Genomic DNA, 15,761 nt, shown 5'->3' with positions numbered 1-15,761 from the left:
AGTGAACAAGTTTAACAAACTTAAAATTACAGTCTCTAACGAATATTTTTAAGTTTCTTGGGACTTCCCCGGCAGTCCAGTGGTTAAGACTCCGGGCTTCCACTGCAGCGGTCGCGGGTTCGATCCCTGGCCAGGGAACTAAAATTCCTCAAGCCGCGTGGCAGGGCCAAAAAACAAACAAACAAAAAAAAACAGACAAAAAAATAAAACAGAAAAGAGTTTCTTAAAATGGCCATATACTATACTTCTTATAAAAAAAAAAATGTTTTCTTAATGAGAATTTGGGACCTAACCATACTAAAAAGATACCTGACCTTCTGAATAGGCTACAATTTTTACAAAGATTAATAATATAAAATGTGGTTATACCTTTTACCACTCTTGCCTTTGGATGATGATCAAATTTGTTATTTAACATGGGTGACAGAAGCAGCAAGATTTCCTGATTTCTCAGGCTCTACTCCAAATCTCATTTTTAAGAAGTTCTAATGAGTTAATATGAAATACACAAAAAATTCTAACATATAGTTTTTTTCCCTCAAAATAATACAGAATATACTGCTCTTAAAAGTCACCAAAAGTCGGGAACTCCCTGGCAGTCCAGTGGTTTGGATATGGCGCTAACTACTACCGGGGTTAGCCGAGGCCCGAGTTTGATCCCTGGTCAGGAAACTAAGATCCCGTGGTGTGACCAAAAAAAAAAAAAAAAAAGTACCGTAAAAGTCAGGTACCCTAGCCCAGGCTGATCAAAAAATGCAGTGAAAAGACATTTATACCAGAGCTTTCTAAGCCATGTCATAATCACCAGCAAACACTGACAGATTTTTTTCTATGAAGGCTTTTCCAATGAACTTTTAAATCATGAAATGTTATCCTGACTATAAAATATATGACCACTATGGAAAAAAATGAAAAAAGCTTTTCTAAAAAAAAAAAAGGAATATAATAATTATCTCTCTTTAAAAAAAATTTATTATTTATTTATTTATGGCTGCGTTGGGTCTTCGTTGCTGAGCGTGGGCTTTCTCTAGTTGCGGCGAGCGGGCTTCTCATTGCAGTGGCTTCTCTTGCTGCAGAGCACGGGCTCTAGGCACGCAGGCTTCGGTAGTTGTGGCTCACGGACTTAGCTGCTCTGTGGTATGTGGGATCTTCCCAGACCAGGGCTCAAACCCGTGTCCCCTGCATTGGCAGGTAGATTCTTAACCACTGTGCCACCGGGGGAGCCCCTATAATAATTATTTCTAATCCCACCAACCCGAGTTAGATACTGTGACATTTTGATGTATTAGCTTACAATCCAATCTCTTTTTCATGCACAGACCTACGTTTTACCTAAATAAAATCATTTATTTTTCTTCATACTTCATATTATATATATTAATAGTTGAGACCTTTTCCTTAATATAAGTTCATAAGCATTTTCCTATGTCATTAATTTTTTCAAAGATATATTTTAAATAGTTAAATAATATACATCATCAGGATGTATCAAAATTTATCCCTCCTACTGCTAAACATGTTCCCAGTTTTTCCAATCTTCTAAGTAACAGTGAATTTACATTCTTTTTTTTTTAAGTATTTGCTTATATCTGGTTATTTCTTTAGATTCCCAGAGACAGATTAGTAGTCGGATGGCAATTAAACATCTTCTTAAGGCTTTTGACACATACAGCCAAACTGACCACTGCCTTACTTTATTTCTAATATTTTATTTCAGATGCTTTCTGCCTGTACTCCTCAAATATTACCCATTTCTTGGGCACTTAGAGCCTTACACAATACCGACTGTGAGATGTAGTATGGAGTAGTGAAAAGGGCACTGGGGTAGGTGGAAGGAAACAGGTTTGATACCAGCTTAATCACTTACTAAATCTATGAACTAAAGTGACTTGAGCTTCAATATCTCCATCTGAAAACAGGGCTAATGACTCCTGCTCTTTTCTTCCTAGAGCAGTTGTGAGGATGAAATGAAACAAAGTGAGTTAAAAAAAAAATGTAAAATGACTTTTAAAAAAAGTTTTTTATCCCTAGACTGACGTAGGGCAATATTATGCATACTATGGGCACTTCATGTTCTAAACAGGACAGTTATTGAAAACAGTTAACAACAGGAGACCAGACAACTGGCTATTCAGCTTCGGTAATATTCTCCCTGGGAAATCTGACAAGTTATCCAACACATCTCAATAAAAAGTCACAGATCATACCACTACTTTAAGCAAATAACAGTTTATCTAAAAGATGTTTGAAGCATTCCCAACTAATGAACACTTTTCCAGCAGGTACAAGCTATTATGTAGTGATTAATCACAGTCTTATGATATAGTTACAGCAAATCTGCTAGGGTATAACAAATAATTTCCTACAAAATTGGTGGCTACAAGAGATGTGGTAACACAAATCGACTTCTCAAGCATAAGTACCCAAATCCTGATTCTGAGCCTCCACCTTCTCGTTGCAAAAGCCAAGCAAACTTAGCTTGATCTGAGATTCTCGACCCTGGTGGCACACAGAACCATGTCTGCTTCAAACCAATGATGCCCAGGCCCCACATTCCTTCCGAAGCATGTGGTTTATTTGGTCGGGGGTACAACCCTGGTGCACTGGTTTTTACTTGTTTTCCTTCAAAAGAACCCCTGGTGTGTTGTGAGAACCAGCAGGCTAAAAATGACTGCCACATTCCTTTTTATGTAAATATATGTGTGTGTGTATATATGTTCATTTATTTAATACATATTATGTACAAGGCACTATACTAGGTGCATCGATGAACAGCTGATAATGAATCTCAAGGAATCCTCACTTTAGTGGAAAGATATAAGCAAATGACCATAGTTCTACAAAGTCAGGGCTTGGCTATGAATGGGTAAAAAGGAAGGACGGGAGGCTCCCAATGAGAGAAACTCACATGAGCAAACTCACACAGTTAAGCAAAGTACTGGATGAAATCAGAAGAACATAGAAGCCAGAAGGCAGGATGGCCTGTGTGTCTCCTGGTCATCCATCAATACTAAGGCTGGAAAGGTAGACTGGGATCAGAATCTTCAATCCTAATTTAGGAAAACTGGTTAGTTGGTTTGTTTTTTGTAGACAAGGATAAGTAGGACTTTGAAATTAGACTGAGTTCATATTATATTTGCTACTTGCCAGCTATGTGCCCTGGACAATTTATTTAAAATCTTTATGACTTGTTTGTAAAATGTAAATAATTAAAGCATCTGTATAGGTTGTTGTAAAAACTCAGTGAACTCATAAATGTCAAAATCTTACAATAGTGCCTAACAGAGCAAACTCTCAATGTAGACTGGCCAGTATTATTAGCAACTGGCAGACAATGGGAACCACTGCATACTTTTGAACAGAGGTCTAACATGATCAGAACCACACTTTAAACATTTTTTTGAGTCTATTTAAAAAACCATACTGAAACACAGTATGAGTATGCAGGAACATCTATAACAAATATTTAAGGGAGAGTGTATTAAGAGTAGAGTATATTCACATTCCCAATTTCTGTCTATGCCACTCGCTCCCAGCCTCCTTTGAGAGTTCTCATGAGGGACTTCCCTGGTGGTCCAGTGGTTAAGACTCTGAGCTTCCACTGCAGGGGGCCCATCGACAGGAAGATCCCACATGCCCTGCCGTGGTGGCCAGGAAGTCCTCATGAAAGAAACGGTAATTGGTAGTATCAGTGCAGACTCCTTGTTTAGTAATGCCCCAAACATGAGAGGAACTAGTTATTCTGTGTAAGTTCTTGGAACAATCAATATTAAGCTTAGATGGCAGATTTTAACCCTTCCCATAGAAAACTTTTCAACATCTTAAGTATGGAGAACACAATTCATCATCCTGACTTAGTGACTCAAACTCCGTATCAACATCTGTACATGCCTCATATACACATGTGAGCGGCCTAAGTCAGCCCAAGTTGCAATCTTAAACTTGAAAAATTTCTCACTTTTCCCCTTTATTATGAAATTCAGAGTTGCGCTATTCATGTATACCTGTCCTCAGAGCTCTCCTTATGGGTAGGAAGCAGAGCTGCAGTTAGTTTGTGGTGTCCTCCCCCTCCCTCTGCAGAGCCCTTTGGTTTTCTCATTCTTCCCAGATAGGTTCGCTCTCCGCCTCAGCAGGTCCAGGGTGCCCAGTCACCATTCACTCTGCACTCATATCTCCTTGCAACTTCTAGCATTTCTTCAGCACTCTTAGTAAGCTACCAACATCCCATCACAATACTCTTTAAATGAAGGTGGAAAAAAACATTTTAGTTTCAAAGCAAGTAACAAAGCAAGTAACAAATAAATATTTGTTGAACTTGAGTTCTATGTGTTTCCACCTCTCATTGCTCAAGACTATCAAAAGTCTGGTCTTGAGATAGTGGAGGTTTTCCTTCTGTAAACCTCCTGTACAGTAAACAGGAGCCTAGACTTCAAGTCAACAGACTTGAAGTTCACCTGCTAGCCAGGTAACCTGGGGCAGGTCGCTTAATCTCAAGGTGCCTCTACTTATCTCACAGGGCTATTGTGAGAATTAAATAAAATACATGAAACCAAAATTCAACCCCATACACAAATGTAAGCTTTTTGTCTCTCAGTTTTCTGTCAAACTATAGTATTGGGGGGAAACAAGGCCTCTGATACCGTAAAGGAACACCAGAAGAGTCCGTACTCAAAAATAACTCCCCACATATACCAATTAGATATTCATTATGATAAACAAGCTCCTCTTTCAAATTTCTCCTAGTAGAGCTAACGCTATTGTTCATTCATGCTTTTGTATACCACTTTGGTATCACAGGATTGGACATAGCTCATCTTGTGTTCAGTTAACTCTGTACAGGTCAACTCTTCACTAGATCTGTGAATTCTCAAAAAGGAAGAGTAAAATTCTCCAGCAGTTGTACTTTGAAATGTCATGTTCAATATTACAAATTTTTATTTTATTGGGTGGGGATGAGAAGGCCCTACTGCATTTGTTTTGCAAACTTTCAGAAGCAAATATCCACAAAATCTTAGGAAGAGGAGAGGAAGAGATGCCTAAAAATAGCCAAGTCTCACTGAATGAAAAAGAAGGAAATTAGGTTTTACTAAATGCCTATCTACTATGTGCCAAGCATTTCCACATACTTCATTTAATTTTGTATAAACTTCAAAACAGCTCTGAACAAAGTATTACTCTGGATGAGGAAGGACTTCCCTGGAGGTCCAGTGGTTAAGATTCTGCGCTCCCACTGCAGGGGACACGGGTTTGATCCCTGGGTCAGGGAACTAAGATCCCACATGCCATGCAGCACAGCCAAGAAAAAATATATATATAATAATAATATTCTGGATGAGAAAAACAGGGCTCTAATGACTGAATGGGACCATTTTCTCTTCAAAAAAAAAAAAAAGAAACAGAAAAAGGACAAAAGGGACAGACCAACATAAGTTAGACATCTAATTTCAACTACGTTCAAGTGCCAATTCCTCCCTGACTCCTTATCTTTCCATCCTCATTATGGACACCAAGGCAAGGATCTTCTACATGCCCTCCCCTAATCCTGAAGAACTTCTATATCAAGCTCAAACTGTTTGCGGGGAGAAGGCGAAGAGACAGTAATTTGCAATTACTTTATAACTCTAACATGAGGAATTGAAGTGGTATTTAAAATGGATTACATAATTCCAAGCTAAAATAAGCCTCCATAACAAACTATATTAAACATAACTTTCTACATCAAAAGCAGCTGAAGCCTTAATGTAGTTCTTTTAGAATATTTTCAATGAAACTTCAAACAAAAGATTCCAGAGAAATGTTTCTACAACTCTAGTTTGCCACAGTGCTGAGGTAAAAAAAAAAAAAAAAATCCACACCCCAACAGTGGGTGGTATTCTTTCCATAAAATATATTACCGTAGAATATCACTTACCATCTATATGACTCTGAACAGTTTAATTTCCATGCCTCAGTTTTCTTCTTTCTAAATGGGACCAGCACCTGTCTACCTTTCATAGTTATTGGAAGTATATAAGACACTACATCACACACCCTTACCTGGTTCCAAAGCATTCTCCTACCAATCAGTCGCCCAGTGCCAAATACATCTATGTAAGCTCTTATTAATTTTGTGCTGACTTGACACAAAATACTGAAATTGATGAAGATAACAGCAAACCCCTAATACACCACTACAAGCTATCCACAAACCTGTTAAAAAGAGTACTGTCAATTCACATAGTACTTAAGATGAGTCACTGTATGAAAAAACCTTGAAATCATATATGAAAGAATTCATACACGAAAGAAATTTATTTTCCCAAACTTGATTGTAACCGTAAAAAATTTCACATTACGTATAACAACTTGTGGAAGAAGCTTTTCTAAACTACTACCAATAACTTCTAAAAATTCAATCGACTATATTATAGAAGAAAATTATTTTTCTGTTTTGTCTATAGAAAATGACAGTGTAAACTATGATATGAAATACCAAAGTAAATGCAGATCAAAATATGAAGGTATATATGACTATTACTGATGGGTCAGGCATAAACAAGAATATACAAGAATATCATTGTTAATAAAGAATATCACTTTTCCTCAATTTCATGATATACAAAGGTATTTGTCAGCTTAAAAAAATTAATTTGTTGTGATTTATTTTCATTCTAGATAAATGTTCGCCTTTATACTCAAAAGATAATACATGTAAAATACCTGGTATTGTCTCATTAACATGGTACTAACATCATAATTTATGGCAAAATAAGTACTAATATTTTCATTTCAAACAGAAATACAGCAGACCAGCTAGCAATTCTCCCTCAAGGGCCTTCAAGGTCTAGCAGTTTATTCATTCATAAAGCCCGTTAGCCTTCATCACGGAGCATTTGGATAGTGAGGAAAACGTCCAAAGAAATTAAAATACAGTGGAGGAGACAACTCTTAAAGCGACAGTACCATGTTTGAAGTCTGAGAAGCAAGCACTGTGAAACATGGGAAATCTTGGGAAATTCTGGGAGAAGGTAACTTTTAAAATAACATACGCAGTAGAAGTTTGAGAAGTGAACAAGGGAGATGAGTTTTCCAGGCTGAAAAAGGTAATGGGGCTTATGAAACTAAATAAAATGGAAACTAGAAAGTGAAATCAAAATTTCATCCTATAATACATTAGTCAAGTTAGAATAAACAAAAACTATTGTTTTAAAGTACTTTGCTATAAAGTGGCTAAACGGCTTCCTCAAAAGTATAAAGTAGCTCAAAAACTTAATGTGTATTTAATTATTTTGAATATAATTCAAATTTCTTTAAAACTTTGTCAACAATTACCTGCTCAGCAAGAACTAAGTAGTTTAACCATGGAAACTCAACAGCTGACCCTAAGCAAGCTAAAGCAGAAAATATCAAAAACAGTAACAAAAAGCAAAGACGGAAAGAACTAGAAGTACATCACAAATGTAGACCATTATCAATAAACAACAGAAAAGTATTTACAAATGTTAAAATTATTTTAATTCTCAAAAGGTAACTTTAATTTAAAAACCACTGTTGGAAATCACCTGTTATTGCTAGTTAGAGGGAAATAAATCTAAAGCACTTAGTCTAAATTGTTGGTAGGACTCCAACACTTTCTAGTATATACACAACTCCCTTTTACCCTCCTCCCTTCTTAGCATCACTGGCTCCCAGAACTAAAGAGTCTTTGAGTATCTCCCTGCAGCCACAGCTCCTTTTACAAAAGATTCTTGCTGAAAACTCCTAAAGAATGAACTCTAGATGGTGTAGAACGCACCGCGGAAAGTGTAATCCCCTAGACAGCGTGTAGCGTTATAAGAAGCTACAAAAACCGGGCCCCGACTGTAGATTTCGCCTGGATTATTTGTTTTGTTTTAATCTGCCTGGGGCAGCAGTATAGGTTGGGAGGCGGAGACTGAAATCGGCTGCCAAGCCTCGCTCTCGGTCACACAGAGTCAGTGCCTCCCGGTTCACGCCAAGTCCATCCCCCACCCTCTTTCGCCATTCATCGCGTTCCCCTCCCCTCCCCCCATCATGTGACCGCAGCCTGGACTCCAGGCTTGTTTTTCCCCTCAGCTCAGCCCCACCGCGCAGGCGCCAAGGAGCCCATTCATTCGAACTGCGTAACAATGAGCCCCAGGGCCCAGCGGCTCCGCGAGCTTCCCAGCTCTGCCCGAGCCCCTCTCGGCCCCTAGAGAGGCGGCGCCTCACTGCAGTCCCCCACCCGCGGCCGGCCGCCCACCCCGGGCCAACCTCCGACCCTCCGCCCACTCGCGAGGAGTTGAAGTCAAACTTTCCGGGTCAGCCCCGGCGCCGCGTCGGTCCCCTTCCCCCGCCCAGGCCCGCCCCATCTCCGCACCCGGCTCGGCCACCCACCGCGCCACCCTGTCCTGAGCACAGTCCTCGCCTACGCCTCCCAGCCCCCGCCCCGAGACCCCCACGGGCCGCGCCGCCGCGAAGCCCAGGTGAGCCTGCGGGAAGCGCCGGTCCGGTGGGTTCGCCTTGGGCATATATCGGACGGGTCACTGCCCCCGCCGTGAGGAAGAGGAGCGCCGACCCGAGCTCGCCCAGCCGCCCGATACCCTCGGGATCCTGCCCCTCCCTTCCCCACCCCCACCCCTTCCCGAACAGAAAGACAACAAACCCGTCGCGGAGTGCGGGCAGCCCCGGCGGGGGCCGCCCTGGCCGCGACAACACCACCAGCAACTCGTGTACCCCTCTCCGACTGACGCCGGCTTCCCCGGCGCACGTTAATGCTCCCGCCGCCACTCTTAGTCCTCAACCGAAACTTTCCTACTTACCAAACCCGTCGCCATTACCAAGTCTTTCAAGCTTCGTCTTCCCCCTCCCCTCAAACCCCCGGAGGTTGAGCCTCCGCCCAGCTCCTTCGCCCTCTTATTGGTCTGTGGAACTGCCATTCGATCCTTCCCCTTTCCCATTGGGTGATACCATGGTCCGTCTCGGGGGGCGGGCTTGTATTGACTTTTGTGTTGTGTTTAGTGGAGAAGATGGCGTGTCAATCACTAGGGTGAGCGCTTCGGATTGGATTGCTGCCGAGACTGCCGGGACCCGAGCCAAACTTTGCCCGCGAAATGGATTGTGGGTTCATAGTCTCGGCCAAGCTGCGTTCCTCTTGGGAAGTGCACGTCGGAGGAACCGATTGGACTACATATCCCAGAAGCGCGTGCACAGTGCAGGCTTGATAGTAAACAAGAGTCATAGGGACACGTGTATCAGCTCGTTTGTTTTGGTGTCTGGGACAAAAGGGAGGGGGCGGAGGAAGTGAGTGTTTTAGAGCTTTGGCCTCTTCTCTTCCTCTGCTAGCACTTGAGAGCCTCCCCAAACCTCTCGCAGCACCCATTCCGGGCCATAAACAGCCAGAGTCGCTCGCTGCTCAAAGTTTGGCAGGAGGCCAAGGTATTGTTTTAGTGCGAGGGGAAGGAGATGACTGCACAAGCGGAAGCAGCGCTGCCTCTTGGGGGACCCAGTCACCCACAAATCACAGCCCCAGGCATAGTGGGGATAATAAAGGTGGTGCTGGGCTCCAGTGGGAAGACTTAGCATTCTTTTATCCTGAGCCTGGCCTCGCCCCTCCCGGGACAGCAGCTTGAGATTTCTCTGCCAACTCTGTTCAGTTCACTCGAGATTTTTTGAATGCCGGCTACGTGCCAGGCACCGAGAGGCTTGGGGATGAACTGTGAGAGAGAAGCTCGGGGTCTGGAGAATTTACAAAGCTCGGGACGGGAGGGGCGAGGGGCGATTACTATTGACTTTGGAATTAAAGGAAGTCAAAGCGATGTTTTCCATATTGACCAGCTTGCTCGTTGTTTAAGGCAATCAGAGGGGTATAATGTGTGACTTAAACTGATTTAATTTGTGAATTGTTATCTGAATTTCTCTGGTGAGTTTTTGTTAACCAGTTTTCCTCTCCAGAGGTCTTCCCATTGATGAAAGAATGTCTTCCCACTTCGTTTTCACTAGGAGTTCCTCAGGTTACTAATGCTCTGACTCACCCGAGGAGGATGGCTTCTCTGGCTTTATAGTTACCTTCACTTTAAATAAGGCTGTCCAGTCCCTAGTCTATAATTGATGTTTTTACCATTCCCATTACAAAGGCATTATTCACCTTTTTTCCTTTGAACCTTTAGTGTTTAACCATTTAAGCTATGCTTTAGGTTTTTATCTTTAGATCACTATATGTATGCTTAAAATTAAGAGCAGGAAACACATTAGTGAGAAATCTATAAAGTCAAACTTTTGGAAAGGAGCCTTAAATCCTAGCTGGTTATTCCTTTAAACCCCCTACATTTCCTGAATTTTAAAATCTATCTGAAACCCACATAACAAATCTGGAAATCCAAAATAACTTTCCCATATTGCAACAAGTTTCCAAATTCTCTTAGGAGTTCCCTGTACAAATCCTTAAATGGAAATTATGGAATAGTCCTCCCTACCATGTGATCAAAGATTCACTTTCTGTATTCACAAATAGTAATCAAACTTTTTTTGTAATTCAGAGGACCAATAAAATGCCTAAATTTTTCCCTGGGTAAAAAGGACAAGATTTGTATTTACTATCATTCAGAGATTAATGGAGTGACCCCAGGACTCGAATGTGGCCCTGCTATTCTGTGTATTTTTATTTTCTTCCTTTTTTTTTTTTTTAACAGTGGAGGGTCATTGTGCCCCAGAATTGAAAAATTGAAAATATGAACTCCAGTGTTTAATTTCTTGACAGAAAGAAAAATCCATGGAATTCACCTGATCACTGAAAACTAAAATCTGAGCTATTTATGAGTAACTCCCTCCAGGAAACTAAAAAGCTTTCCCTCCCCCAAAAATGAACTCTCAAGAGCTGGTGCCACTCCTTTCTCCCCTTCACTGTATAAACCATGAGATCTACTTTTGGCTGAACCTTAACTTATTTTAAAAGGTTTTTTAATTGAAAGCGTTTACTAAAAGCCTTAGTGGAGATATTTTTATTTGTGGAATAAATGGGATGATGCGAAGAATAACTTCACCTACAGAAGATGGCAAGAATAACTTCACCTACAGATCAAGCTATTGTACATTATTAGAAATTATCTTTTAATAGCCCTGTAAAGGTTTTTCCATCCATTCATTCAAAAATATTTATTCAGTGCCTACTATTGGTTGACCACTGTGCTAGTTGATGATACAAAGATATAAAATATTTTCACATACTCTCGTTTTTGTCCAAGTCATTAAATAGAAGAGTAAAATTCTCATAGTTCAGTCACAACTGATTAAATATCAGTGTTAGAATCTCTATACCTCTAAGTGGACAATTAGTCCTGTCTTCTGACTCTCCTGGGAAACTAACTGCCTAGATTAGTACCTTATGTATATTTAACAGGAACATCATCATTCATTCTTGGATGGCTAACAAAACCAGCCGACTCCTAAGCCAGAACAAAGATCAAAGTACAAAACCAGTAAGATCTCTTTAGAAATCTTTACATATGTAAATTCTACTCTTAAACTAAAACAGATATAAAGAATTTTTTATCATTTATATATAATAAAATATAAAATGAGGTTTATATTTTATATAATGGATATAAAATCTTTATATATATATAAAAGAACATCTGTTCATAAGATACTTCCATGATAAAACTGACATTAAAAAATCAGTTTCTTTAAATAGCACCTACTTTTGGTTAGACAGATATGATTTACACACACACATATTACACATAAACTATGCCCAGATAGGTCAAGAAGTTGTCTACTAACATCCAAATGTCTTTTCAGCAGTTTGTAAAATACTTCTGTCTTTATAAAGAAACATCAAGTTCTAGTTTGTTAGTTAAAAAAAAAACTAGATAAATCCTATTTAGGGGTGAAATTAAACAATATATTTCCCTGGATTCCACCACATTTGGTACACCAATGACTACTGTGCTGGACTAAGAAAGGTAGGAGATAAAGCACATGGCACTGCTTAAATATTTAAAATATTGCTGTTGGGGGAACTCCCTGGTGGCGCAGTGATTAGGTCTCCGCGCTTTCCACTCCCCCGCACTCCACGCCCCTCAAAAAAATCGCTCTTCAAAATGTTAAAAGGTAATGAAATCTTTCAAATCAAGTACTCAAATTAGAAAATGGAGCACATAGACGGACTAAAATAGTTAAGTGCCCAAACTTTTCAGGTAGTATCTTTCTTGGCAGATTATTTAAACTCTTATACAAATATCCTTCCATATATCTTAGTATACTTTATAAAATGAGCTAATTTTATAATTATCTTAGTTCAAAGTACTCAGGTAAACTCAAATTGTAAGGAATTGCCTGGGAATTAAATGATGAGGGCCATTTCAGGACTGAGAAATATGTCTCTTGTGTTTGTAATTTTTGATGCAATTAAAAGTTTAGATTTTCCTCACATGACCATAAAGCAAGACCTTTCTTCAGTGGTTGATATGTGGGTGACATAACGCAATCACCATTAGGAGGAAGAATCAAGGATTTTTGGAACACACAGATACAGAGAACAGAGTAGTGGTTACTAGACGGAAAGGGGCGCAGTGGGGGGAGGGAAAAATGGGTTAAGCAGATTAACTGTATGGTGACAGATGGAAACTAAATTTTTGGTGGTGAGCACGCTGTAGTGTATTCCGAAGTAGAAATATGTTGTACATATGAAACATATAATGTTATAAACCAATGTTACCGCAATAAAAAATTTAAAAGGAAGAATTGTTGGGTTTCTGAGATAGGTAGGGTTTGCTGGGATACCTGTGGTGTGTCAGTGCTATTGTCAATGCTGTTGACAGAGATAGGGAATGCTGGAAAAAACAGAGATGGGCACTGGGAGAAGGGGAAAGGATGGGGTCAAGTTCAGATGATGAGCTCCCTGTGCAGGCAGGAAATTTGTGTACACAGTTCCTTTAAGCAGCTGAACGTATTTGTCTGGCGTTTACAACAGCCAAGTCTAGAGAAATAAACGTGGGTGTCCTCAGCCTTCAAAAAGTTTTTGTAAGTTGTGCAATTTAGTATTACTGAAAATGTATTAGAGAAGGCAACAATTCTATTTAAAAAAAATTTTTTTTGATGTGGACCTTTTAAAGTCCTAAAAGGATTTGCATATAAAACACATTTTATATATATATATATATATATATATATATATATATATTTTTTTTTTTAATGTTTTGGTTTATTGGCCAAGACGTATGTGGGATCTTAGCTCCCCAACCAGGGATTGAACCCGCACTCCCTGCATTGGAAGGCGAAGTCTTAACCACTGGACCGCCAGGGAAGTCCTGCAACAATTCTATTTAATCCCACTTCCACTTTATAAAATCAAGAAGCAGAAATGTAACGGTTTTCATCTGCTTAAAGGACAGTTCTCAGGTCTTTCATTGCAAATTTTCTAGAATAGATCATTCCTGTATCTGAACTGTTTAACACAAACTTCCACACATTTTCTTTTATGTCTGTTTAGTATCCTAGGCCTTTCTCTATGTATTGATATTTTCTTTTAGTTGCCAGTAAGATGTAGCTCATTTTAGAGACAACTCTGACAAAAAGCAATTAAGATCATAGGAGTAATATATATTTAAATGTGCTACACTTAACATTTTTGCTTACATTTAGCTCCCCCCAAATTCACATTATTTCTTCCTTCCATATTTCTTATGCATCTTTCTGTCTGGTCCATATCCCCCTCCAACAGACACACATACTTATGTCTGCTGAACAGGTGAATAAAAGGAGAAAATAAGCAGCATGAATTTTCTTATTAGTATATAGTGTATCATATGTTATGCTGTAGGTTATATGTTGTTTTGAATGTTGACCCCGTTAAAAAGCTTCCATGTGCTTTATGTGTCACTTGCTGTGTAGATTCATCACTATTTTTTGAGAACAGATCTCATCTTCTTATGCGTATAAGCACTATCTTATAACTCATTTTGATTCCCTCACTGGTGCCAATCACACAAAGGCAGACAGTATTTGTCTCATTAATACACGCCAACTCCTTCAAGTTACATAGCATATCAAAATGTGTGCTATAGTAATAAAAATATGGAAGATAAAATTTCAGTTCAGCTTTAAAGGGCAATTAAAAGATTTGCCAAAGATGTCTTTACAGGGAACACCTCTCCTAAGATAATTAAGATATTATTTGGCTTTAAAAAATGTCATTCACATACATTTCAAGAATACAGTCATTTTGTGAAGACACTTCCACTTGTATTAAATGTCAGCTTTCAGCCTAAAAGATGCAGTGCAGTTCTAGTGATACACGGCTCCCTCTCTTGTTCCTCAGCAGGGACTGTGGTAGGTTTTAAGGCAGAGATGGAAAATCAGCAGTTAGAAGCAACTCTATCCAAGATTTTGCCTGGGCATATTTCCTGCTCATAAACTCACTCAAGGGTTCTACTTTGTAAGATTTTTTTATGTGAAATAGAAAACATAGAGGGTTTCACTTCTGGGTTGTTACAGTCAAGCGTCAAGGCTGCTTTTGTCCTTTCAGAGACCATTTCCAGCTCACTCTTAACCTTCTGCTTGCACCTAGGAAAAAAGGCCATTTTGTTTTTCCAATTGTGACCAAAGCCAAGTGCCTGATGCACCTTGAGGCCAAACATATCGGAGTTTGGAGCAGAAAAAGGTTTACTGCAGGCCAAGCAAAGAGAATGAGGGGCTCGTGTTAAATTAAAAAAAAAAAAACCAAACTCCCCGCTGGGTTTCAGGGAAGAGTTTTTAAAGGCAAAATTTGAGGTGAGGGCACAGGGTGTGACTTTCTTCTGATTGGTTGGTGGTGAGGTAATGGGGCGGGGCTTCAGGAATCTTGAGCTCAGCCTGAAGTTACCATCCTCCACCTGCTTGGGGACCTTAGTTCCTGTAGAACAACTCAGAGATGTACCATGTTATGTGTATCTCTTCAAGAGGAACCACGACCCTGCCCCTTCTCTGCACTGTTGTTTCTTTACTTTTTCTTTCTTCCCATTCCCTCCCTTCCCTAATTAGTAACATTGAATCTGCCCTCTAGAACTCGGGGAAAGTCTAGGAGGCTGAAGCCTTTTCCTACAACAAGAAACGGGACAGGAAAGGCTTTTGTTGTGTACCCCACAGGTCCTGCTTGTTGCACAATTTAGAGTAATAAATGCATCTACTTTAAAGACTCAGTTATAATTGGTACTAACAGAACATTTCACGTATTACATTTTGCAGTGACGTTTTAATCTTTTTGGAAAACGGCAAGACCCAGCTGTGGTTAAATCAGAATCTGGGAACAACACCTAAACAGGTGGCCTTTCATTTTTAAGGTGGAGACAATTACCTCCGTATCATCCACCATCACATCTTCCCTTACATAAAAGTTACATGCTTCTTCAGGATTTCCTAGGCACCTTTAAATTTACAAACTTAGAGCATAAAAAAGGGACAGGAAGACCCAGATCTGTTGGTCAAATAGTTTTCCTTTATACACATTTCTCTATATACTAGGCACAAACATCATTAAGAGAATATGAGTGTGGACAAAAAAACATTACCTACCATTTCAGTAAACAAAGGATGTTGCCTGCCCTCAAGCCAGTAGCCACGGGTGCCACCCATACCGGTGCGCCCTGAGGGGAATTCAGGATGGAGAAAAACAGGATTCTGGCCCTAGATAATTAAGATATATATCAGAGGAATAATTTCAATGAGCCCAGACTCTTGCATCTCCCCATACATAGAAAAGCACTAAAATCACTGTGATCTTTTTTTGTGTTTGTGTGTGATTAGCA

General features: G+C 39.8%; 1 protein-coding gene across 2 annotated transcripts in view; it reads right to left on the bottom strand.

Annotated features, from left to right (window-relative positions):
* HBP1 (HMG-box transcription factor 1) overlaps positions 1 to 8,859 on the bottom strand; it is a 30,800-nt gene extending 21,941 nt beyond the window's left edge. Inside the window, exon 1 of one of the 2 annotated variants that reach the window (XM_007453339.1) lies at positions 8,799 to 8,859. In XM_007453339.1, coding sequence (XP_007453401.1) covers positions 8,799 to 8,813 — 15 coding nt within the window. In that variant the 5' untranslated portion in view covers positions 8,814 to 8,859. Of the gene's footprint in view, positions 1 to 8,641 lie in introns of both variants that reach the window. The other variant, XM_007453340.1, reaches the window with a different exon arrangement.
* Positions 8,860 to 15,761: the final 6,902 nt, after the last annotated feature.

The sequence above is a fragment of the Lipotes vexillifer genome, unplaced genomic scaffold (genome assembly GCF_000442215.2).
Source record: "Lipotes vexillifer unplaced genomic scaffold, Lipotes_vexillifer_v1.1 scaffold192, whole genome shotgun sequence".
Lineage (NCBI taxonomy): Eukaryota > Metazoa > Chordata > Mammalia > Artiodactyla > Lipotidae > Lipotes > Lipotes vexillifer.
This window is presented reverse-complemented; position numbering and strand designations above follow the sequence as displayed.